The 25,077-nt window shown below is 53.5% G+C and overlaps 1 protein-coding gene across 1 annotated transcript in view; it reads left to right on the plus strand.

Moving 5' to 3' along the window:
- NPTN (neuroplastin) overlaps nucleotides 1–25,077 on the plus strand; it is a 49,898-nt gene that overhangs the window by 21,409 nt on the left and 3,412 nt on the right. Inside the window, exons 3-6 of the mRNA XM_074549763.1 lie at nucleotides 7,502–7,670; nucleotides 11,223–11,317; nucleotides 18,024–18,157; nucleotides 18,982–19,255. Coding sequence (XP_074405864.1) covers nucleotides 7,502–7,670; nucleotides 11,223–11,317; nucleotides 18,024–18,157; nucleotides 18,982–19,255 — 672 coding nt within the window. The remainder of the gene's footprint in view (nucleotides 1–7,501; nucleotides 7,671–11,222; nucleotides 11,318–18,023; nucleotides 18,158–18,981; nucleotides 19,256–25,077) is intronic.

A 25,077-nucleotide genomic window follows, 5' to 3' on the forward strand; every position in this document is an offset into this window, starting at 1 on the left:
CGGGTAAGTATGGAGGATTTAGGATATCCAGAGTATCCTGTATGGCCTGAGCAGGGATGTCAGCCCTCTCCACACCAAGGGAACTGCTGAGGGCCCTTTGTGGGTTCCTAACAGAACTTTTGGCCTGTGAGTGTTCATTGCACTGAAATTCCCTTTTTCCCAGAGCTGGGCTGATCAGGAAAATAGGTCACTTGTATCTTGGGGAATTCCCTGCCCTGCAAGTCCTCAATAGATGGGAGAGAGGTCAGAGCAGAGCTCACAGCTGGCACAGCTTTGGGGTTTTAGCCCTGTGGGTGGGTCAGGTAAAGAAACCTCCTGAGGGAGCAGATCCCTGGCAGGGACACTTAACCCTGGCACAGCCCGAGCTGCCAGGGCTGGAAAAGGCCTGGAAATGCCTCTGGGACGGTGCCAGGGGAGGGAGGGGTGAGGACATCGGGAATTCCTGCCCTGCTGCCAGTGCCATGGGTGTCCCCAAGCGGTGTCACTGCCAGTGCCATGGGTGTCCAGGCCCTGTCACTGCTGTTTCCATGGGTGTCCACAAGCTGTGTCACTGCCAGTGCTGTGGGTGTCCCCAAGCAGTGTCACTGTGTCCCCAAGCGGTGTCACTGCCAGTGCCATGGGTGTCCCCAAGCTGTGTCACATCCAGTGCCATGGGTGTCCCCAGGCCGTATCACTGTGTTCCCAAGCGGTGTCACTGCCAGTGCCATGGGTGTCCCCAAGCCGTGTCACTGCCAGTACCATCAATGTCCCCAAGCCGTGTCACTGCCATTTCCATGGGTGTCCCCAAGCGGTGTCACTGCTGTTTCCATGGGTGTCCCCAGGCCGTGTCACTGCCAGTACCATAAGTGTCTGCAAGCCACCATGAGTGTCCCCAAGCCGTGTCACTGCTGGTGCTGTGGGTGTCCCTGAGCCGTGTCACTGGTGATGTCATGGGTCTCCAGGCCCTGTCACTGCCAGTGCCATGGGTGTCCCCAAGCCGTGTCACTGCTGATGCCCTAGGTGCTCCCAAGCTATGTTACTGCCAATGCCATGGGTGTCCTCAAGTCGTGTCACTGCCAGTGCTGTGGATGTCCCCAAGCTGCGTCACTGCCAATGCCCTGGGTGTCCCCAAGCCACCATGGGTGTCCCCAAGCTGTGTCACTACTGGTGCACTGGGTGTCCCCAAGCCATGTCACTGCCAATGCTGTGGGTGTGTCACTGCTGGTGCCATGGGTGTCCCCAAGCCACCATGAGTGTCCCCAGCTGTGAGTGTCCCCAACCTGTGCCTTTGCCAATGCTGTGGGTTGTCACTGCCAGTGCCCTGGGTGTCCCCAAGCCATGTCACTGCCAATGCTGTGGGTGTGTCACTGCCAGTGCCCTGGGTGTCCCCAAGCTGTGTCACTGGTGATGCCCTGGGTATGTAATTGCCAATGCCCTGGGTGTCCCCAGCCGTGTCACTGCCAATGCCCTGGGTGTCCCCAAGCCGTGTCACTGCCAATGCTGTGGGTGTGTCACTGCTGGTGCCATGGGTGTCCCCAAGCCACTGTGGGTGTCCCCAAGCTGTGCCACTGCCAATGCTGTGGGTGTGTCACTGCTGGTGCCATGGGTGTCCCCCAGTGGTGTCACTGCCAGTGCCGTGGGTGTGTCACTGCTGGTGCCATGGGTGTCCCCCAGTGGTGTCACTGCCAGTGCTGTGGGTATGTCACTGCTGGTGCCCTGGATGTCCCCAAGCCATGTCACTGCCGATGCCCTGGGTGTCCCCAGCCGTGTCACTGCCGATGCCATGTCTCTAACTGTGTTTTCTGCCCCGCTGCTGTGTTGTGTGCGAGCTCTGTTGTTTTCTGCCGCTCTGTCACTGCGTTTCTGCTGCCCCTCCCTGCAGCCGGGTTTGTCAAGTCGCCCATGTCAGAAACTAAGCTCACGGGGGACGCCTTTGAACTGTACTGTGATGTGGTTGGGAACCCCACTCCAGAGATCCAGTGGTGGTATGCGGAAGTCAACCGGGCAGAGGCTTTCAAACAGCTGTGGGATGGCGCTCGGAAGCGCCGTGTCACCATTAACACTGCCTACGGGGCCAATGGGGTGAGTGTGCTGAGAGTAACCCGCCTTACCTTGGAAGACTCTGGGACTTACGAGTGCAGGGCCAGCAACGATCCCAGGAGGAATGACTTGAGGCAAAATCCCTCCATTACGTGGATTCGAGCCCAGGCTACTATAAGCGTCCTGCAGAGTGAGTCCGGCCCCCAGTAGTGGCACTGTAGTGTCTAGAGGCAGTCTGGTGACCCCGCCCCGTGTCCCCACCCTCTGCCGCACCCTGTCCTGTGCTCCTGTGCCGCGGGCTCCTCCTCCTCCTCCTCCTCCTCCTCCTCCTGGCCTGCAGTGCTGACCCCGTGTGCCACCCGTGTCTCTTCTCCTTAGGACAGAGCACTTGGGAAAACCTCGGGATGTGTGTTAGAGCTTCCGTGTGACACCAGCCCGCTGTCGGATTGTGTTTGTTCCCTCCTCCCTTTAGTTTTGTAGGAGGTTTCCAGCCTCCCTGGCTTCTCCACCAGTGCCTTGCTCTTTGATTTATTTCCATGTTCTTTTCCCAACTCTAACCGTTTTATTTTGATTTCTTCTGTTCTCTTGGAATTTCTGGGAATGCCTCTTCACCTGGTTTTGGTTACATATCTGCTTCTGGATAAATCCTTCCCTTTCAGTTCCACGTGACCTTTCGTGTTTGGATTTTTCTTGGTGTTTCTTTTCCTTCCTGGCCAGCAGCATGTTCCTAAGGAGTTCTCTGATGCAGCAGCACTAGGGAGGTGCAGCCATTGCTAATGCAGCCCGTGGGAGCAGGGGGAACATCCTGCCCAGCCTTGAGCACAGTGCCTCCATCCAGGGCAGCAGCAGAGGCTGTGCTTGGCCCAGAATTGCTTTTTGTTTTTCCTTGTGGCAAGGCTTCCCTGCTGCCTTCACTCTGCTTTTTTGGGAGTTCATATGGTCAGATTCTGTAGAGAGGAATTTTGGGCCAGATGTAAAACTTGCATTTGCCTAAGGAAATGGCTGCTGAGTTTGAGGTGGAGGGAATGAAATCTGCAGTGTGCAGGTACAGGAGAAATTGTTTTGGGTGGTTTCTCAGTGCCCTCAGCTGACAGAGGAGCAGAGCAAAAGTGTGGTCTTGCTCCTGTGCTCTGTGCACAAATAACCCTTTAATGCCCTACTGGGTACAAAACTCTATTTGTATCTTGATTTTTTCATTTGGGTACCTTGAAAAATCCCCCCTGGAGCTGTCCCCAAAGCCTGGTGCTGCTGTGGGCACTGCTGGATCAGAGACCTTCCCTGTGGGAATGGAGCAGCCTTGGTGCACGTGGAGGAACGGCTGTGAGCCAGTGCTGTGGGGTGGCTGCAGTGACCCCGGGCCCCCCCTGGCCCTCCCGTGTCCTTTGGGCTCCCAAAGGGCTGCAGTGCTTGCATGGCCTCCAGCAGCAGCTCTGCCATGCTGGGAATGAGCCTGGAAATGTGTCTGCTAGGGAGGGCTGTGTGCTGGAGAGAGCCTGGGGCTCCAGGATTGTCAGTGCAGATCCACCAAGGAAGGAAGGAATGATGAGGAGGACTCCATCCTATCAGAAGGCCAATTTATTACTTTATTATACTATATTATATTAAAGAATACAGGAGAGCTAATAATGAGAACTTGTGAGTCTTTCCAGAGTCCTGACACAGCTTGGCCCTGATTGGCCAAAGAGTGAAAACAACAAACAGCAGAATCAATGGAACAATCACCTGTGGGTGACCAATCTCCAAACACATTCCACATGAGCACAGCACAGGAGAAGCAAATGAGATAAGAATTGTTTTCCTTTTCTCTGTGGCCTTTCAGGAGAAAAACCCTGGGAGAAGGGATCCTGTTCAGAGAAGGTGAATGGCACACTCCAGAGCAGCTCTGGGGGACACAATTCTGGTGTACAGAGCCAGTTTTGGGGAGCACAGGGCAGGGACTTCCCTCCCTCAGGCCCCTGAGCTGCTGCAGGGGCTGCCCTTGAGCCTCTCCTGCCCTGCCAGGCTGTTCCAGCTGCTGCTGCTGGGTGGGAGCTCCCTCCTGAGTGCCTTGGGTGGGATCACAGTGCTCTGTGGGTTCACACTGCTGTGGGGCCCTGCTCTGTGGGATCACACTGCTCTGTGGGTTCACACTGCTCTGTGGGATCCCACTGCTGTGGGGCCCTGCTCTGTGGGATCACAGTGCTCTGTGGGATCCCACTGCTGTGGGGCCCTGCTCTGTGGGATCACACTGCTGTGGGGCCCTGCTCTGTGGGATCACAGTGCTCTGTGGGTTCACACTGCTCTGTGGGTTCACACTGCTCTGTGGGATCCCACTGCTGTGGGGCCCTGCTCTGTGGGATCCCACTGCTCTGTGGGATCACACTGCTCTGTGGGATCCCACTGCTCTGTGGGATCACACTGCTCTGTGGGATCCCACTGCTGTGGGGCCCTGCTCTGTGGGATCACACTGCTGTGGGGCCCTGCTCTGTGGGATCCCACTGCTCTGTGGGGCCCTGCTCTGTGGGTTCACACTGCTCTGTGGGATCCCACTGCTGTGGGGCCCTGCTCTGTGGGATCCCACTGCTCTGTGGGGCCCTGCTCTGTGGGTTCACACTGCTCTGTGGGATCCCACTGCTGTGGGGCCCTGCTCTGTGGGATCACACTGCTCTGTGGGATCACACTGCTCTGTGGGGCCCTGCTCTGTGGGATCACACTGCTCTGTGGGTTCACACTGCTATGGGTTCACACTGCTCTGTGGGATCCCCCTGCTGTGGGGCCCTGCTGTGCAGGGCAATAAGGAACAAACCCTGAGTGCCTTCCCCTGTGTGCTGGGACAGCCAAGCTGCTCCTGCTGGGAGGAGGAGCCCGTGGACATCAGCTCCTGCCTGAGCCTGCTGGAGGAAGAGGAGGAGAACAGGGATGAGGCTCCCAAGGTGTCCCTGGAAGTGGAGCCCCTTCCCTGAGCCTGCCCAGGTGGCCTCAGCTGCTCCGTTCAGTTTGTGTTGGAAATGGGAATTGTGTGGCTCAGTGGAGTTGAGTTTGCAGCTGCTACCCTGCTGTGACACCAAAGCCCCGCAGAGCACAGGCTCTGTCCTGGCCTCTGCAGAGATCAGCTCACTTCTGAAAATCTGGCACCCAGGAGCCACCATCTGCCTTCCACCTCCTTCTGCATTTGGAACCAGAATTTCACTTGCTGGGTTTTTTTTTTTAAGTTGCTTTGCTTGGGTTTTAACTGTAAAAGCTGAGCTTACATAAAATGGGCACTTTGTGATGTGTAAAAGTGATTTTCTAGGTGAGCATCCTCCTTGCTGCTGCTGTCCCAGTATTCCAGTTGCACTTTGTCTCCTGCAATTAAATCAGGAGACTGATCCATCAATTTGCTTTTTTAATAACCAAATCAAAGTAACATAAATGCAGGTGAAGCTGGAAATGAAACTTCCAGCTGCCTTCAGTTGTGCTAAACTAAAACTGAAAAGGTTGCAGGTCAGTCACTGAGTTACTATTTCAGACACACTCCAAAAATATTCCCAGAGCTCTGTCAGTGTTTTTGTGGGAATGCAGATGAGCTTTTTGGGGGTGGAAAAGCACACAGGGCGGGCCAGGAATGGTGCATGATATGAGAATAACACAACAATTTTGGGCCCAAACAATCCTTGAAAGGATAAAATAACCAGTGTGGGAGAAATGAGGCAGAAACACAGTGAAAATTGAATCACACAAACAGCAACTGCAGTGTTTCTGCAGTTAAAGAATGATTTAAAGAGCTGGATTTCCAAGAAGGATATCCAGGACTGGGATGCTGCAGGTTGTCAGAGGATGGATATTTTTCCTCCCTGGACACTAATCTAAGGATTAGATTAAAAATCCAAACACGAAAGGTGCCATGGAATACAGGGATGTTCCTTCCCTGTGTGGAAAGCTGGGATGGTTCTGACACAAAATTGGGATTTTCTGTTCTCTCCTTGTGTTTCATAACCTGCATTCCAAAGGCTCCATGGATCATAAATTCATATCCCAAACTGTTGCCACAAGGCATGGCAGAGATTCCAGAATCCAAATTCCTTGGATGACTTGCAGAAATCAGGGAGATGTCTGTGCTGCTTCCTCAGCCTCCTGCAGCCAGAGGGGAGGGAGGAAGGAGCAGCTGGAGCTGCACCTCTGGAATCTGTCAGGAATTCATCCCAGGTTGGGCTCACAGCAGCATTTCCACACACAGAGCCTCTGGGCTGGCCTGCAGGCCAAGCTGACCCTAAAAACCTTTTTTTTTTTAAGATTAACAGCAAGAATTGTGCCATTTTTAAACCCTGCCGTCCTGTGTGAGGTGCTTTTTCACAGAATGCTGCAGACCCTGCTGCAGAAAGGTCTTTTAGCCAGGTTTGGGGAGCAATTTCTGTGGCTGAGAATGAGGCAGCTGTGAGTGCTGGGGAGCAGCAGCACCTGCAGGGGCTGAGGGCAGCGTGGCTCTCAAACAGCAGCACGGTGCCCTCACTGATTTTAGCACTTGTGAAAGGTTTTGCCCTCTAGAATGGGAATTTGCTGTGGCCAGGTGAGGCTGTGCAGTGGAACAGCCCCAGAGCAGGCAGCAGAACTCCTGGGCTCTGCTCATGCACTGGGGCTGCCTTTGTTCTTTAGAAATGTTTGTGCTCAAGGTTGCCTCAGACACAAAGCAGTTGCAGGCTGATGTGAGCCTGCTGTGTATCCTCACATTGCCCTGGCAGATTGGGGTGCTGCTCCCTCAGCCTCCTGTGCCCTGTGCAGTCTCCTGGCTGCACCCGGGGCCACAGCAGCCTTTGGGTGGGGAATATGCAGAATATTACTGAGAAGCCTAAATTTGAGTGCTGTTTGTGTAAAAATGGGTTTGTTTGAAACCTCAAGGAGAAGAATTCAGAGAATCACCAGGTTGGAAGAGACCTTCAAGACCATGGAGTCCAGCCCAGCCTCAGCACCCGGTGCCACGTCCAGGCTGTGTCAAACACACCCAGGGATGGGGACTGCACCACCTCCCTGGGCAGCCATTCCACAACTTTATCACCCTCTCTGTAATAAAACTTTTTCCTAATATCCAACTTAAATTTCCCTTGGTGCAGCTTGAGACTGTGTGCTCTGGTTGTGTCAGAGAGAGAGAGACCAACCCCAGCTGAGCACAGGCACCTTTCAGGGAGTGATAAGGTGCAAGAGTGATAAGAAGAACCAAGTGCCAGCCAGCAAGAAACCTCTGGAGGAGTAACTGGAGCCTCCCATGCAGCGCCAGGAGTTGCTGTGGGAAGCACAGAGTGTCCCTGGTGTCCCTGCAGTGTGGAATTCCCAATAAACATTAATTAACCCCTCCTGTCTCTCCCCAGCAGCGCGGCCGCTCCGAGCTCTGTGGTTTGGTTGTGCTTCCTCCGTGTGTCCCGCAGTGCCATCCCCCGTGTGGTGCCCTCCCCTCCCGCCCCCTGTGCCACCACGTAGAGTAGCTGGCGCTGTCCCCAGGGCCGGCCCTGACGCTGTCCCTGCCTTGCAGAGCCGCGGATCAACGCCAGCGAGGACGTGGTGCTGCACGTGGCCGGCGTGGCCGTCACGCTGCAGTGCAACCTGACCAGCAGCCCCAGCCCCCTGGCCGCCAGCTACTGGGTGAAGAACGGAGAGGAGATCCCGGGCACCAGGAAAGCCTCCAACACCACCGAGTACAGGTGGGTGCTGGGCTGGGGACAGGGGCGCTCCTGCTGGGCACACAGTGGTGGCTCAGCCAGTTCAGAGCTCTTCGCCAGGATTCATGGGTGGGTCTGGTGTTGCACATCCTCCCAGAGCCCAAAATCCCAGCTGGAATGAGAAATGGGAATGGACAGGGATGGGGTTTGTGCCCTGGGGAGGGCAGGGATGGTGATGCTGAGGTGTGGGTGCTGGGCTGAGCCAGAGGGCAGGGACACTTCTGGTTGTCCCACAGTGGTGGCTCAGTCAAACTCTGTGAGTTCAGAGCTCTTCTCCAGGTTCATGGGTGGGTCTGTAGCTGCACATCCTCCCGGAGCCCAAAATCCCAGCTGGAATGAGATGAGATGAGAATGGGCTGGGGATGGTGTTCCTGAGGTGTGGGTGGACTGGGGTAAGCCAGGGGACAAGGACATTGTTCTCACAGTGGTGGCTGAAGTTAAAGTCTGTCAGTTCAGAGCTTTTCTCCAGGGTTCATGGGTGGGTCTGTTGTTGCACATTCTCCTGGAGCCTAGAATCCCAGCTGGAGTGAGATGAGATGAGAATGGGCTGGGGATGGTGTTCCTGAGGTGTGGGTGCTGGGCTGAGCCAGGGGAACAGGGCACACCTGGTGTTCTCACAGTTTACACAGGCTGAGGTAAAACTGTCAGTTCAGAGCTCTTCTCCAGGGCTCATTGTGGGTCTGGTGTTGCACATCATCCCAGAGCTCAAAATTCCAGCTGGAATAAGAAATGGGCAGGGATGGGGTTCCTGAGGTGTGGGTGGCCTGGGGTAAGCCAGGGGACAAGGGTACACCCAGTATTCTCACGGTGGTGGCTGAAGTAAAAGTCTGTCAGTTCAGAGCTTTTCTCCAGGGTTCATGGGTGGGTCTGTTGTTTCACATCCTCCCAGAGCCCAGAATCCCAGCTGGAGTGAGATGGGAATGGGCAGGAATGGTGCTCCTGAGGTGTGGGTGCTGGGCTGAGCCAGGGGACAAGGGCACACCTGGTGTTCTCACAGTTTACACAGGCTGAAGTAAAAGTCTGTCAGTTCAGAGCTCCTCTCCAGGGCTCACGGATGGGTCTGTTGCTGCACATCCTCCTGGAGCCCAGAATCCCAGCTGGAATGAGAAATGGGGATGGGTGGGGATGGTGTTCCTGCCCTGGGAAGAGCAGGGATGGGATGGTGTTTGTGCCCTGGGGAGGGCAGGGATGGTGTTCCTGAGGTATGGGTGGCCTGGGATGAGTCAGGGGACAAGGGCACTCCTGGTGGTCCCACAGTGGTGGCTCTGTCAAACTCTGGCAGTTCAGAGCTCCTCTCCAGGGCTCATGGGTGGGTTTGTTGCTGCACATCCTCCTGGAACCCAAAATCCCAGCTGAAATTTAGAAATGGGAATGGGCAGGGATGGTGATCCTGAGGTGTGGGTGGCCTGGGCTCCCTTCTCTGGAGAAGGGCACAGTGGTGGCTCAAACTCTGTCAGTTCAGAGCTCTTCTCCAGGGCTCATTGTGGGTCTGGTGTTGCACATCATCCCAGAGCTCAAAATTCCAGCTGGAATAAGAGATGGGAATGGGCAGGGATGGTTCCTGAGGTATTCACGAGGTCCGGGTGGCCTGGGCTGAGCCAGGGGACAGGGGCACTCCTGGTGGTCCCACAGTGGTGGCTCAGCCAGTTCAGAGCTCTTCTCCAGGGCTCATGAGTGGGTTTGCTGTTGCACATTGTCCTGGAGCCCAAAATCCCAGCTGAAATGGGAATGGGCTGGGATGCTGTTCCTAGGTGTGGGTGGGGTGGTTTGGTCGTGATTTGGTGGCTGTGGGATGATCCCAGCCTTGGCTGGAGCTGGTGGATCCCGTGCAGCTCCCTCAGTGCTGCCCTCAGAGTCTGTTCCCTCTGTGCTTTTCTTGCCCGGTTTTTCCTTCCCATGCACAGCAAACCCACCTTCCAGTTCCATGCTAAGCCAAGCTAAAGAGCTCTTTGGGGACATTTTAACAGCTTGGTCCCAGCTGCTTTCTGTCTCCAGAGGGGTCCCTTCCCCTGCTTCACTGAAACAGAATTAGGCTGTATTAGGGGATATTTAATTGTAATTATGCTGATTAGGGGATGTTCAGGTTTCCATGGCCTTAGCAAAGCAACCTCTCACCCACAGCATTTTGGAAGTTGGTTTGACCCTGATTAATGATTTGTCCTTTCAATTTCCCCTTTAGCTCATTTTGAATTACCTTGTTAATTTTGCAACTGAAAACTGAATTTAATTTCCTTTCATAATTCCTTCCTGACCCTCCTCAGTGCAGTGTTCAGCCCTGGCCTGAGCTTTGGGAGCTTCCCTGGATTGGAGTGTTGCTCAGGGTTCCTGGGAATTGCCCAGTATTGCCCAGCAAGCGCCTGGCTGAGGCTGTTCCAAGCCAGGCTGGATTTTTCCTTCTAAATTCCTCTGTAAAGGAGGATTTAGGCACTGCTGGGGAAGGAAGGAGTGAAGTGGGAGAACACCACAGTCCCCTGTCCCCAGGGAATGGGGGACTCCCAGCTGGAGAAATCCCAAGTTTCCATCTGCAGAGTGGATCCTGAATTCCTGAGCACTCCTGGGCTGCTTTGCTGATGCTGGAGTTCAGGCTCTCTCTGCCCTTTGCTTTGGTTACATTTTAAATCCAGGAATTCCAGGTTTTCTCAGTGAAAAGCAGCAGCAGCACAGCTGTAGTTGACAGAGGGTGTTTCCCTCCCCTATTTATTTATATTTTACATTGGTTCATCTTTTATATTCTGTTTATTTCTCTTAAGCTCTCAGGTTCTTGTTTTTTCAGTCACTTTGTTTTGCTGTCAGATGTTTTTGGTGCTTGGAGTTCAGAGCTGGCTACTTTTATCATCCAGAAAACTCCAGAATTTAGAGATTAAACTGCTTCAATTAAAAATCCTGCCTCTCCTAGCACTGGCAGTGGGGTGAACCTCTCCCAGCCCTTCATCCAGCTCGGGGTGGCTGCTCCAGCTGCAGGGAGCTCCTGTGAGCCTTGAGCTGTGTCATGAATGATTGATGGCCACCAGAGCTGGGGAGAGTCACAGCACCCCCCTTGTCCTTCCCCTCCTCACTCTGGGCGTGCCTGCAGGGGCTCCGTGTGCTGCTGAGCTGCTCTGCCATTGCAGAGTTCCTTATCTGAAATTATTCACTTTGTAACTGGAGTTTGGGTGTGTGAATGTGTCAGCGCTCAGCCTGAAGTGAGCAGCTTTTTCCATGTGTCTCAGCAGTTTCCAGGGGTCATCAAATGATTTTATTGCAGGGTTTGTGCTCTTCTGCAGGGGTTGTTTAACTTGATTGAAAAATAATTATTAAAAAAGGGAATGATAATAAAGACAAGAATTATTAATAAATAAAATAATTAATAATAAATAAAATAATTATTAAAAAGGAATAATTTGAAAAAGAATAATACAAATAATAAAAAAGGAGTGTTTTGGGGGAGGAAACTGCCTCGGTGTGTGCTGGGGAGGGTGGGCGTGCCATGGTTGCACCCACAATTAGTGGGTGCAATTAAGGGGTGTTAATTAGCGCTGTGTGCTGTCCCTGCAGGATCCTGAAGGCCCGAGCAGAGGAGTCAGGGGAGTACCTGTGTGTGTTCGTGTTCTCCGGCTCTCCCGTGGCCAACGCCACCATCGAGGTCAGAGGTACTGCTGGCACCCTCACTGTCCCCTTGTCCCCTCCCCTGGCACTCCCTCAGCAGCCCCACAACACAGCAAAGGCCTCCTCACCGTGCCTGGGTTCACATCAGAAATAATAATTTGTTATCACAGATAAAAGCTGTGATTTCCAGGGAAAGGCTGGCACACATCCAGGGAAAGAGCTCAGAGATGGGAGCAGCCATGGGTTTGTGGGCACTAGGTCATGGGCACATCCTGGAGCCTGAAATTAGGAATAAAAGCTGCACAGTGGGCACAGGTGTGGCTGTAGGGAGCCACAAAGCAGTGCTGGTGTCAGGAATTCCCAGTGGAATTCCAGGCTGAGGTTGGGAATTTGTGTGGAATTTGGCAGGCCTTGTCAGTCTGTGGGAAAGGGAATTCCACCACCCTGAGGAGCTGGGCTGGGTGTTCAGGGCACACAGCTGGAGAGGTTCCATTTTCCTCCTTTTCCTTTTCCTGGGGATTTTCTATCCCATCCTGCCCTTTTGCTCTAATTGCTGAATCTCCTCATGTTAATTAAAACGCAAATCTCCTGCTGGCTCCTCTGGGCTGCTCTAGGGGACAAACCACTCCTGGAGGGGGGAAATGCAACTTTGGGAGCGGAGCAAGAGCTCTGCCAGTCCTGATGGTCCCTGCAGGGCCCTTGGGATGTTTGCCACAGGGCTTGGCTGCTGCTCTGCCAGGCAGGGCCACCAGGCAGGGAGCTGGGAGCTCACTCTGGGGGAGGAAATGGCAATTGCTGTGATGGAATGCCAGGAGAACTGATCCTACTCACTTCCCACAGGTAATTTACACCTAAATGCTCTCCTGGGAAAGTGGGGACAGCAAATGGGGACTGCACTTGGAGCAGCTGTGGGGACAGTGACACCACCTGGGTGCCCATCACACCTGTGATCTCATATTTACCTGCATGGCTCCTGTTGGTGCTCGAGCAATTACACTCAGAGTTAATTGTAATGATGCTGATTGTAATTAGGGTGCAGCTCTCACTGCTGATGCACAGGGGAAGGAGGCTGCTGAATGCCAAAGTGCTCGTGCTCCAAAAATAGGGATTTTCTGACAGCTTGTGAACAGCTTCCCCAGAGCCTGTGGCAGAGGCAGCCAGGGCATGCAGGGCCACTGCCCTGGTGTGCTGTGCCTCCTGTCCCTGCCATGGCCTGGAGCAGCCTGGCACAGTGGGACATGTCCCTGCACGTGGCAGGGGTGGCACTGGGTGGGCTTTAGGTCCCTTCACCCAAACCATTGTGGGATTTTTTCACAAACAAAATCCTTAGGGCAGAGATGTGAGAGCAGTTGGAAATCCAGGCAATGTCTGGTGCCTTTCCTGGGAATTCATTCCAAGCTGGATTCCCTCAGCCAGCTCTGCTGGACTTCTGGGGGGGAAGGTTGTTCCTGCTCAGCTCCCCAGAGCTGTGGGGGCAGCCCTGAGCTGCAAACCTGGGGCTGAGCAAATGCTGGGTTTGGGGAAATGCTGGGTTTGGGGATCCAGAAAATGCTGGGTTTAGGGAAACACTGGGTTTAGAAAATCTGGGAAATGCTGGATTTGGGGAATCCAGCAAATGCTGGGTTTAGGGAAACACTGGGTTTAGGGAGTCCAGCAACTGCTGTATTCATGGAAATGATGGATTTAGGGAATGCAGCAAATGCTGGGTTTAGGGAATGCAGCAAATGCAGGATTTAGGGAAATGCTATGTTTAGGAATCCAGCAAATGCTGGGTGTAAGGAAACATTGGATTTAGGGAATGCAGCAAATGTTGGGTTTAGGGAATGCAGCAAATGTTTGGTTTAGGGAAACACTGGGTTTAGTGAAATGCTGGATTTAGGGAATGCAGCAAATGCTGGGTGTAGGGAAGTGCTGGGTTTAGGGAAACACTGGGTTTAGGGAATCCAGGAAATGCTGGGTTTAGGAAAATGCTGGGTTTGGGGAATCCAGGAAATGCTGGGTTTAGGAAAATGCTGGGTTTAGGGAATGCAGCAAATGCTGGATTTAGGGAAATGCTGAATTTAGGGAAATGCTGGAATTAGGGAATCCAGCAAACACTGGGTGTAGGGAAAGAGCCCCTTGGAGCAGGGATCTCGTGTCCCCTTTTCCTTGGCACTGGAGCAGGCTGGGGTGGTTTTGGTGGGGTGGTGGTGCTGGAGCTGCCAGGCCTGGCCAGGGCACCCCTCCTGCCCATGGAAGGAAATCCTGGATTGCTGCATTTCCACCTGGAGCATCCCTGCAGTGCTGGTGGGGAGCTCTGGGGGCCTGAGCATGAAGAGAACCCCAAACAATGAACTGCAGCCCTGGAGAGCTCTGCAGTGCCCCTGCTCCTCCAGGGTCCTGGCAGAAGGGGAGAGGAAACAGCTGCTGGAGGGACCTTTTGCATTCCCCTTCCTGCCAGGCCTTTCTGCCCCTGCCTCACCAAGGGATTCCTCCTGCTCCCTTTGCACCTTCCTGTTCCTGGGGAACAGCCTGACCTCAGTTCCTGGCTGTCTCAGCAAACCCCTGCTGCAGCCTGGCTCCTCTCTAGAGGAATAAATTAAACTGGGCACTCTGAGCCACAAAAGTCCTCTCACATTCCCCCTTCTCCTGGTGCCTTCAAGCTCCACAGGGAGACAGGGGTTGGAGTCATAACCAGAAAAAGAAACTTCCCAGAGCCCTGTTCAGGTCACCCCTCAGTGCAGGAATATTTTTAGGTGCTTTGCCCTTGCTTTAATTTTGTCTCTTAATGAGAAACTTGAAGGTAACTGGGCCATGCTTTGGAGGTGTCACACATTTAAATTTCCCTCTCCTTTTCAGTGGTAAAGGGCTTGGAAGGGCTGAGGGCCTCCTGTACATGAGGAGATGAATTTTCCTGGCTGTGTGACCCCCAAACCCTTGGGAAAGCTGCTGCACGCTGAGTTCTGTGCCTGTTGGGAGCCCCATGGTCACCCTGCCACAAACCCCTTTCCTCCTGTGTTTAGGTTTAAAACTTTGCTGCTTAGAATTCCTCTCATGTCAAGCATGCCTGAATGTCTATTTATTTTCCCTTTGTTTTGTAGCAGTTAATTTAAATTAACTCTGCTTCCTTTTGCTCTTTGTGAGGTGTTTCCAGCCCACCTTGAGGATTTTTCAGGAATCCAAACCTCCCTTTGCCAGGGGCATGAAATCCAAATCCTTCCCACCTAAACCTGCCTCACCCTGATGCCCTGAGGAGCTGGAGCAGAGGCTGGATGGAGTTAAGGGGAATAAAAGGGAGATTTAGTGAAGTGCCCTCAAAGGGCACACCCTGGCAGTGCCCCAATGGCTCCAAGATGGAAGCAAAGCAGAGCTTGGTCATGAGATCTCACATTTTTATAAGTTTTAGTCCATTTGCATGTAGGAGTTAACTGTCCAATTAACAGCTTCAAATGATGAAGTTTCATCCTCTTTGCTTGCTTGCCTGCTTTCCTCTTCTCACATCATGCTTTGGGCCTGAAGTTTGAAGAGATTGTCCTTGAGTCTCCAGCTAGAAAAGGATTGGTTTGTTTCCACTGTCCTGTGAAAAGATCCCAGTAACACTTAATATAAAGCTAAAGCTGTCACCAACACAGAACAGAAAAATTAAACCTAAGGAATCAACCGTGGGCTTTGGCTGGCACAGAGCAGATGGTGCAAGGAGCAGTCCTGGCTTGAAAAGCTTCCCAGGGATGTGGGGCCAGCAGGACTCTGCTCCCTGCACTGTTTGGGACAGAAAGTGCTGGGTTGGTGTCTGCTGGTGGCACTGAAACGCCAGCAGTGCCCAGAGCCCCTGGGTGCTCCAGGAATAGCCCTGGCCCAGCAGAGCCGGGGAGGAGCTGAGGTATTCTGGGCACTGCTGGGATCTCCCTGGGAGCACCCTGGGAGCTGGCCTCTCCTTTTCTGCAATGTCATTGTGTCACCCTGCAGCAGGAGTGCAGGTGTCCCAGAAAGTGTTCCCTGTCCTTTCCTGTCCCTTCCCTCCCTGCCAGCAGCCTGACACAAACTGGGCCAGCTGGGAGTGCTGGCCCTGTCCCCTTTTCCAGGCTCAGCTCTGCTCAGGGTGGCACTGGAAGCCAGCAGCCTGGAGCTGCTGAGTGCCACTGCTGCTCATCCTCATGGGAATGTTCCCATTTGCAGCCCCTGGTGGCATTCCAGCAGTGCCACCTCTGGGATCCTGTCCCTGTCACCGCTGGGCTGGAGGAGATCCCTCCTTGGGCTCCTCCAGGAAGCAAAAGCCACAGGGGGCTCACCCAGCTGCTGCTTTAAGAAGGTCCCAGGCCCAGCAGGGAAGTGGTGGCACCTCTCAGTGTGTCCCCAGGTGACAGTCCCCTCCGGAGCCTTCATTATTTGGGATAAATGCCATTTTCCAGGCTGGGGACAGGGCCTGGGTCCTGCAGCAGCCCAGCACTGCCAGCCCAGGGCTGAGTGATTTCCTGCCTGAGCACACGAATTCAGCTCAGCAGCTCCAGCTGCTCCAGGTGTTCTGCCCCTGGCAGGTGGGGAATGCTCCTCCAGCTTCCTTCAGCTTCTGGCAGCTCCTGTCTGTGCAAGGCCAGGGGGTTGTTTGGGTCTGGTGCCTTCGTGCAGATCAGGGTTTATGTCTCTCAGTGTATTTTTATGTCTGATGTGGAAAGATGCATTTTGGGTGGTGATGTTCTCAGGGGTGCCAGGATGAGGGGAGAGATGGGAATCTTGACTCCATGTTTCAGAAAGCTGATTTATTATTTTATGATGTATCATATAGTAAAAGAAAATGATATATTAAAACTATACTAAAAGAATAGAAGAAAGGATTTCAACAGAAGGCTAGCAAGGAATAGAAAGGAATGATAATAAAATCTTGTGACTGACCAGAGAGTCTGAGCCAGCTGACTGTGATTGGCCATTAATTAAAAACAACCACATGAGACCAATCACAGATGCACCTGTTGCATTCCACAGCAGCAGATAATCAATGTTTACATTTTGTTCCTGAGGCCTCTCAGCTTCTCAGGAGGAAAAATCCTAAGGAAAGGATTTTTCATAAAATATGTTTGTGCCATATTGATGATATGGCATTGCCATATTGATGATATGGCAATATGACACATTTTGGGTGTCAGTTTTCTTAAATAAACCCCTTGGGTTTGTTCTTGGCCTGTTCTTACCTATCACGGTGTAATGGTTTTGGCATCATCTTGGAACTAAAGAGCTGGCATCTGGCTGGGCTTCATCCTCTGGACAGGACTCCTGCAAGGCCCAGGAAGTGCTGGGCTGGAAATGCTGAGTTGGAAATGCTGAGTTGGAAATGATGAGCTGGAAATGCTGGGTTGGAAATGCTGAATTGGAAATGCTGAGTTGGAAATGCTGCTGGAATTCCCATGGGCACTTGGAGGATGCCTGGGGCCTCTCCTGTGTGCCTGCCCAGGTGAACACACAGCAGCAGGAGCTGGAGCCCAGGCTTTCCTACAGCCCTGGCTTTGCTGCGCTTCACAGTCTCATTTGGGTAATGCTGCTGCACTCCAAAAAGGATCTGAGGCACGGGATGCTCCCTGCACCCAAACCCCTCTGACACAGCACAGGAGGAAGCAGAACAGCTTGCCAGGCATTTCCCAAAGATTAGTGCTGCAATTCTGGGGAGAGCAGGCTCAGCTGCTGTCTGCTGGCACGAGAGCTTTTGTTCCTTTTGAGAAATTCCCCTCATGATCTCAGCCTGCAGCTGGAATTGCTGGCTCTGTGTGCACCTGCAGGGAGTGTGCTGGTGGAGCAGGGGAGTCTCTGGAGGAACTTCCAGTTTCCTGGAGCAGCCAGGCTGGCCTGGGCTGGATTAACAGCTCAGAGCTGCCATCACACATCCAGCCACGTGTGCTGTAATTAGGAGCTGCAGCTTTAAAGGTGGGCCCTGCAGCCTGGGGCCATCTGCTGGGCCAGGGGTCAGCCCAGGCACTGCCCTGAGCCAGCCTAAGCTCGGGGGGGCTTAGGGCTGCTCCGAGGGACACACAGGTTAGGGCTGCTCCCAGGGACACACAGGGGTTAGGGCTGCTCCGAGGGACACACAGGTTAGGGCTGCTCTGAGGGACACACAGGGGTTAGGGCTGCTCCCAGGGACACACAGGGGTTAGAGCTGCTCCCAGGGACACACAGGGGTTAGGGCTGCTCTGAGGGACACACACAGAGCACAGGGGTTAGGGCTGAGGGACACACAGAGCACAGGGGTTAGGGCTGCTCTGAGGGACACACACAGAGCACAGGGGTTAGGGCTGCTCTGAGGGACACACACAGAGCACAGGGGTTAGGGCTGAGGGACACACAGAGCACAGGGTTAGGGCTGCTCCCAGGGACACACACAGAGCACAGGGGTTGGAGCTGAGGGACAGACACAGAGCACAGGGGTTAGAGCTGCTCCCAGGGGCACACACAGAGCACAGGGGTTAGGGCTGAGGGACACACACAGAGCACAGGGGTTGGAGCTGAGGGACACACACAGAGCACAGGGGTTAGGGCTGTGCTGAGGGACACACACAGAGCACGGGGGTTACAGCTGTGCTGAGGGACACACACAGAGCATAGGGGTTATGGCTGTGCTGAGGGACACACACACACACACACACACACACACACACACACACACACAGAGTTCATCCCTAACATCCCTGGGGTGGCAATGCCAACTTCCAGGGAGCAGGAGGGATTTGTGTGCAGGTGAGTGAAAGAAGCCTGTTGGTACTTACAAGCTGCTCTGTTGTCTCGTAGCCGTTCCTGACATCACTGGGCACAAGAGGAGTGAGAACAAAAACGAGGGCCAGGAGGCCCTGATGTACTGCAAGTCCGTGGGGTTCCCCCACCCCGAGTGGGTGTGGCGCAAGAAGGTCAATGGCGTGTTTGAGGTAAGGAATGGGGTCAGGAACCCTGCCCAGACCCCCTGGGGGGGGGACAGCAGCACCCTGGGGTCGGGCATGGGCTGTTAAAGGAGCTTTGTGACTGCTCAACGTGCAGTCCCTCCTAAGTGTGAGTGAAGGTGGGTATTTCTGGCAGCAGGGAGGATGGATGGGTGAATATAAAATTGATACTTATATATAAATAATATAAATATGTAAAATAAATATGTAGATACAAACTTGATGTTTATATTACTGGTATGTGAAAAAAATTGCTCACTGCACTGCTGGGCAAATTTAAGAACTTACCCTGAAACGATTTTCTGAAATTCGCTGCAAACTGCAAGACTGACTTAGAAATGTGATTTAAAAACACACTGGGTTATAAGTTCCTCCAAGTTTTACTGGTTGAGCTGACAAGACTTTAAATGAGGAGGTGGCAGTGATCCCTGTTGGAGCTTGGGTGATCTGTTTGTTCCATGTAGCCAGTGATGTAGTGAGCAGGAAAATGTGACCAGCAGTGGGAATAGCAGAGAGGAGTTGGAATTTGCAAACCCTCCAGCCCAGCTGTTTCCTGTTGCTGCATGGATTGGATGGATGGAGCCAGAAAGTGAAGCAAATAGCAGGATGGGATGAGTGTTCCCTGCTGAGTGTGAGCTGGAGGTTTTAAGGAGTGGCTCAGTGCTGGCAGTGATCAGAGCCCCGAGTGCAGGTTCTCTTTGTGGTGTTTATAGAGACAAACACCAGGCCTGGCCTCCTCCCTCAAATCTCCTGTTCCCGTGCCACGAAGGCCTTAAAGCTGTTCCCATTTCCCACCCCTGTCCCTCTGCCAGGACATCAACAACTCCTCGGGCAGGTTCTTCATTTCCAACAAAGAGAACTACACCGAGCTGAGCATCACAAACCTGCAGATCAACGAGGACCCCGGCGAGTACCAGTGCAACGCCACCAACCAGGTGGGCTCCGTGTCGGTCACCACCATCCTGCGCGTGCGCAGCCACCTGGCCCCGCTGTGGCCCTTTCTAGGCATCCTGGCAGAGATCGTCATCCTGGTGGTCATCATCGTCATCTACGAGAAGCGGAAGCGGCCGGACGAAGTTCCCGACGGTAAGTGCGCCCCGCGCCGCCGCTGAGCCGCCCGGCCCCGCTGCTGCTGCTGCTGCTGCTGCTGCTGGAGGAGCCGCTCTGCAGGAAGGACCAGCAGCACAGCCCGCCCCGCTCCACGCTCCTGCCTTGCTCCTCTCCTCCCTCTCCGGACATGAAGCCCACAGGGCTGGATCTCAGGGGTCTCAGGGGGGTTGTGGATGTCTTTAAGGCTTTGTCGCATCTCTCTGTGTGTGCGCCCCAAGGAGCAGCACAGGGCAGAGCTGGCAGCACCCTCACTCCTGGTGGCATTCCCTTCTCCCCGTGGATGGACACTGGGCTGGGGCTGTCGGGGGACATTACACTCCAACCAAGGAATCATTGCACTTCAAGGGATTGGGGCTGCAAAGGTGCTTCAGAACTAAAATGTGTGCAGGGTTCAGAGAGGGGGGGAGGGCTCTTACTCTGCTGTGTAGCTGAATGTGTAGTTAAGGAATGCTCTGGAACCTGTATCTATTGTAGCCTCTGATTAGATTTTACAAAAATAGGGCTTATTATCAGGTTTGATGGTAGCAATAATTAATTAATTCATCTGTGTTTGGTACATACAACTAGTAGTAACTTTTATCTATGAGCTCCTGCACACCTTCCTCTGTGCACAGCTGGGGGAAGGGGCAGTGTGAGGCTGAGTATTTGCCAGACCAATGCTGAGAAACAGCCTTTAATGTGCTGCTAGCAGCTTACTCCAGTTTGTAGCAAGAAAACCTCTGTGAGGACTCCTTGGGAGAAGCAGCAGGAATGTCGTGGTGCTGCAGGACCTCGATGGAACAGCCATGGGGCAGGTGGAGGGCAGCGTGCTGGAGGGATCCTCAGCACCATCCTGGGCTGGCCAAGCCCTTGCAGTGAGAGCTGTTCCCCAGGGCAGCTGGGTGTGGCTGTGGGGCAGTGATGTGTGTGTGGGGTGGGCACAGCTCGTGGAGCACAGCAAATGGAATAACGGGAGCAGGGCCGAGGCTTGGATCAGAACTGGCTGAGGTTGTGCATCCCCAGAGGAAACCAGCTTTGGTTGTAAGCCTTGAGTAGCACTTACTAACTGCTTACAGAGCATGTGTGGGGGCTGCTCTCAGGGTGGAGCTCCCTGTTGAACCGTAGTGCATGTTCTGTGCATCACTAACAGCTTCCAGTGGCTCCAGGGCTTGTCCTGCCCTCAGCGTGGCCTCAGGGCCCTCCACCAGCCCGGAAAACTTGGAACAGTCAATTTTTATTTTCCTCCTCCTCCATGTCAGTGATCACACTTCCCCACATTCAGAATTTTCATTGGATGGAGTTTCACCAGGACCAAAACAAGGTCCTGGGAATTTGATACACAAATATTCCCTGCCAACAGCCCCAAATGGATGGAATCCAACAGGAATTGGCTGCGGTGTGAGCAGATCACACTGGAGTGAAGAGTTCCCTGCCTCTTTCCAAGGCTGGAGCTTTCCTGGCTGGTGTGGCCACTCCCCAGGTACCCGAGGGATGCAGGCTCATCATCCCCCTGGAGCTGCCCAGGATGATGAGCCGGGGAGCTGAGGTCACTCCAGTGCTCACTGGGGCTGCTGTTGTGAAGGCAGAGCCCTGGGGAGTGACATGGCACACCTCCATGGGGGTCAGATGTTCTCCCTGTCCCCTTTCCTGCAGGAGAAATCCATGCTGAGTGTGACAGTCCATAGCTGGGGATGAGGTTTGCCTGGCTGATGGACGCAGCTGGCACCATGCCACCCTGAGTGCCACATTCCTTGGATAGTTGTGCATTTTCCATCGTGGCACCGAAGCTTTCCGTGCTGCCGTGGTGGGGAACGCCCCAGGGGCATGGCACGTACAAATGCACACGTGGGAAATCATCAGGAGCCTCCTGATTGACACGTGGGATGTTTGACCGGGGTTATCCTGAATTCTCTTACTTTCAAGATATGGTTACGAAATGCCAAAGTTAATGCTGGAATGGCTCGGAGTTTGGGATTTCAGCTCCCCCCGAAAATCCCACCTCCGCCTCCGCTGCTGCAGAGGGAGCTGTGGCTGAGCCAGCACTGAGGCCAAACACACAGCACTCCTTCTCCACAGCAGCTGGCACAGCCAGGAGCTCTGCTGGCTTTTCCAGCCCTGGTGTTAGTGGGAATTGCTCACCTTTAGGGATGTGCTCATGGCAGAGCTCCACATGAGGTGGTGCTGCCCTTCCTGCTGGGATGGGAGTGTTCTTCTTGGACCTCTCCAAATTTAGACACTGGGATTGCTTCATCATGAGCACCATCACCCCCTCTTCCCAGGGTGGAATAACTCTGGAGCGCCCTTCTGGCGTCCCCAGGTGTGTCAGCCTGTGTCCCACAGCAGTGTGAGAGTGCCTGGCCCCACTGGATCTGCTGCACGTCCTGCCGGGGGATGGCTCTGGCTGCAGATCCTGGAAAGATCCCGAGGGTTGGGTGCAGGTGTTGGACCTGTGGTGTCCCCACTGTGCAGGTGCCACACGTCCACCTCAGGGTGTCTGCCACTGTCCCTCAGGAGTCCTCTGATGGCCTGGCCACCGTCTGGCCTGCTGAGAGGAGTGCACAGAGAACTGAAGTGTGGCTTACTCAGACCACTCCTAAGGATTGGTTTTAAAATTTGGAGAAAACCAGTGCTGCTAAACGTGGCCACTTCCTGTGGAAAATCCACTTCCTCAGGAAAACCAAAGGCTTTTGGAGCAGAAGGAGCTGTTAATGAACTGCTGGAGCACACCTTGGCTCCTGACTGGGCAGTGCAGGATGAGCTGCTGGTTTTGCATTCTGCTGGGAGCTGCAGGTGCCCACGCTGAGCTCTCACCTCATGCTGTGCCCAGGTGATACTTTAGGGCTGGCTCAGTTAAACCTGCACAAATGACAACGTTTGGGGTGTGCTGGGTCAGCTCCTCAGGTGAGACCAGCCTGGTGCTGGGCACAAGTGCCCACTTGGTCCTGGGACAAGTTCCTGGGAAGTGTTCTCTGGGTGAGATCCCTCAGGCCTCTGGAACTTTTTCCCCAGCACGTGGAAATTCTGCCTGGCCAGCCCAAAGCAACAATTGAATGTTTCCCTTTCCCTCAGATCTCCATGTTCTACAGGCTTCCCGTGCCCTGGCTCAGCGTGCCCATGGGAGGCTGGGGAGGGTGATGGGCTCCAGGGTGCACTTGGGGCAGTTCAGTGTGAAGGTTCCCTCTGTTGGAGGCGCTGGCAGAGCAGGGACTCTCCTTTAACTTTGGCATTTCCTGACTGCAGGCCTCGGTTTTGCATGGACCTGGCTTTGTGTGTCCGTGAGCTGCTTGGTGTGCCTCGGGCCAGGGCTGCTCAGGAGCTCCTTGGCTGATGTTTCCTCCTTCTCAGGACTCTGATTTGGGAGCTGATTGTTTTTCCTGCTGCTGGAGAGCAGGAAAAGGAACATTGCACCCATGAAATCCCTGTTTCCACCAAAGCAGTGGCATCAGGGGGTGCCTGGAGCAGGGTTTGCTGTGGATGTTCTCCCAGCACACCCAAATCCCGTGCTGGAAGGAGGAAGGGAGGGCAGATGGCGCTTGAATTCCTGCATCCTCTCAGAACGTCAGTTCTGACCTGCCTTACACCTGGCAAGGCAGCGTCCAGAGAGCAGCCACAGGGGCTGGCACACCCACAGGGGGCTGGCACACCCACAGGGGCTGGCACAGCCACAGGGGCTGGCCACAGGCAGCTTCCATGGCTTTGGGGGTCGGAGCTGCATGAGCTGGCATGCCCTGGCACGTGGCTGCATGCCCAGGGGAGGAGGTGCCAGCAGGGAATGCCAGGGTGCTGCCCTGGGCAGGGAGAGAGGGGAATGGATGGCTTTGTCTCTGTAGTGCAGCCTGAGCTGCTGGGTTTCCTTGGCTCAGCCAGCACCAGCTGAGGGTAGCCTAGCAGAGCTCCTAAAGGAAGGGTTTTCTGCTGGTGTTGCATCCAGTAGTCCAAAATCAGCACAGCCCCTGGCTTAAAGGGTTTTCTGGGGTAAGTAGAAGGTAAAACCCCTTGGCTCCATTCCCCATAGGAATGGGAGTGGTTTGTACTTGGAAATCCATAGCCCTGGGGTGACTGGGTTATAACACCTCCCTTTTCCTTCTTCCCCTCTCATTCCTCAGCCTAATCCAAAGACTTCCCCTAAATGTGTTTCCTCTCCTGGCTCTGCAGAAGCTCCATCCCAATCCCCACATTCTTTCTAACCCTCTTTTGCTTTTTTCTTGACTTTCCCTGTTCCTGCTATTACTGTAAGTAATTGAAAGAAACAAACTGTTCTAACTGCAACCATTTACCTTTTGTAACCAATGATTTTGGTGGGGCTTTTTTTCCCTTTATGCACATCTTTCTCTCCTACACTTTAAATTTGTCGTGGTGAGGCAGGTACAGAGTGAGGCCATATCCATCAGCTGTTCCCAGCAGCATTGCTGTATCCCAGTGGGAATGGACACAGGACCCTGAATTGTTACAGGCTCTGGTTGCTCCTTCAGAGCTTTGAGCTGTTCCTGCATCCCTGGCAGTGCCCAAGGCCAGGCTGGACAGGGCTTGGAGCACCCTGGGACAGTGGAAAGTGTCCCTGCCCATGGCAGGGGGTGGCACTGGATGGGCTTTAAGGTCCTTTCCAACCCAAACCAGGCTGGGATTGATTCTTTCCAGGTTTTAAAGCATGAGCTGAGATGTAGAATCCCTTCAGAAGCAAAAATTGGAATCTTAGTGCTGGAAGAAGCCGCTAGTGTTTCATTTTTAACTTCTCCAGTCACAAGATGCTACCCAGGATTAATTTGATACTAAAAATAAACCCTGTAGCTTTCCAAAGGCGGTGAAAGAAACTGAGTGACATACAAAATGCCTGTAAATTAAGGCTGAAAATCGGAGGGGGGGGCACAAAACACATTGCCATCCAAGTGGAGGAGCTAAGGGAGATCTACTTGTCATCATCTTCCAGTTTTAAGTCCCAGCTATTTCTGCCTGCAGGGATTGATTACCTGTGTTAAGCCAAGCAGCACATCTCCCATTTTGGCTCAGAATGTGCAGTTTTGGGAGCCCATGGAGCAGGTCACCCCATGCCTGAGGAAAGGCCTGCCTGTGACAGGGGTCATTGCTGTGCTCTGAGCAGGGGGGTTGTGGCGATCCCAGTGCCAGGGCAGGTCCTGCAGGAGGGGCTCAGTGGCTGCTCCCAGTGCTGGGGACCTTTCTGTGCATAGGTGCTGCTGACTGTCCTAGAGCAGGGCTGTGGCATTAAAGCTTTGGGTGATATTGATCTTGTCGGTTACTATGACTTCTTTTTTTTTTTTTTCCCCCCTTCAATTGCATCATACCCTTAAAAAATGGTGGTAAGTGAGAGCTCTGCATGCTTTGGAGTTTGTTTAACCTCCGCTTCAGTCTATACAACGCACAAGTCATGACGTTAACACTCTTGAAAACTTCCTCATTCACGTTCACAACTAATTTGGATTTCAGTTTGCTGTTTTGAACCTTTTCTTTAGTCTGATTTTGTACTGGTTTTTCTGTTGTTCTGTTGCCCCTGGTTTCGCTGAGGGTTCGGTCTGTGTCTGTACTGTACTGGGGATGCTTTGCCAGCACTTAATGACTGACTGGGAATTTCCCTTGGTCTTTTTATCTGTGGTTTAGCTTAGAGATGGGACAGGGAGCAGTCGTGAGGATCCACCAGAGTATTCCCAGTAGGCTTTTTTGTGGGATCTTCGTGAGGAATCACCAATGGCAGCCTTTATCAATTTGAAGCTGCTTTTTAAATTTTTTTTTTTTTTTTTTTTTTTTGACAACACAAACTTGCTGATCTGAAGCGGGCATTTAAATCTTTGAGCAGAGAAGGGATA

Source organism: Zonotrichia albicollis, chromosome 11 (assembly GCF_047830755.1).
Source record: "Zonotrichia albicollis isolate bZonAlb1 chromosome 11, bZonAlb1.hap1, whole genome shotgun sequence".
Taxonomy (NCBI): Eukaryota; Metazoa; Chordata; class Aves; order Passeriformes; family Passerellidae; genus Zonotrichia; species Zonotrichia albicollis.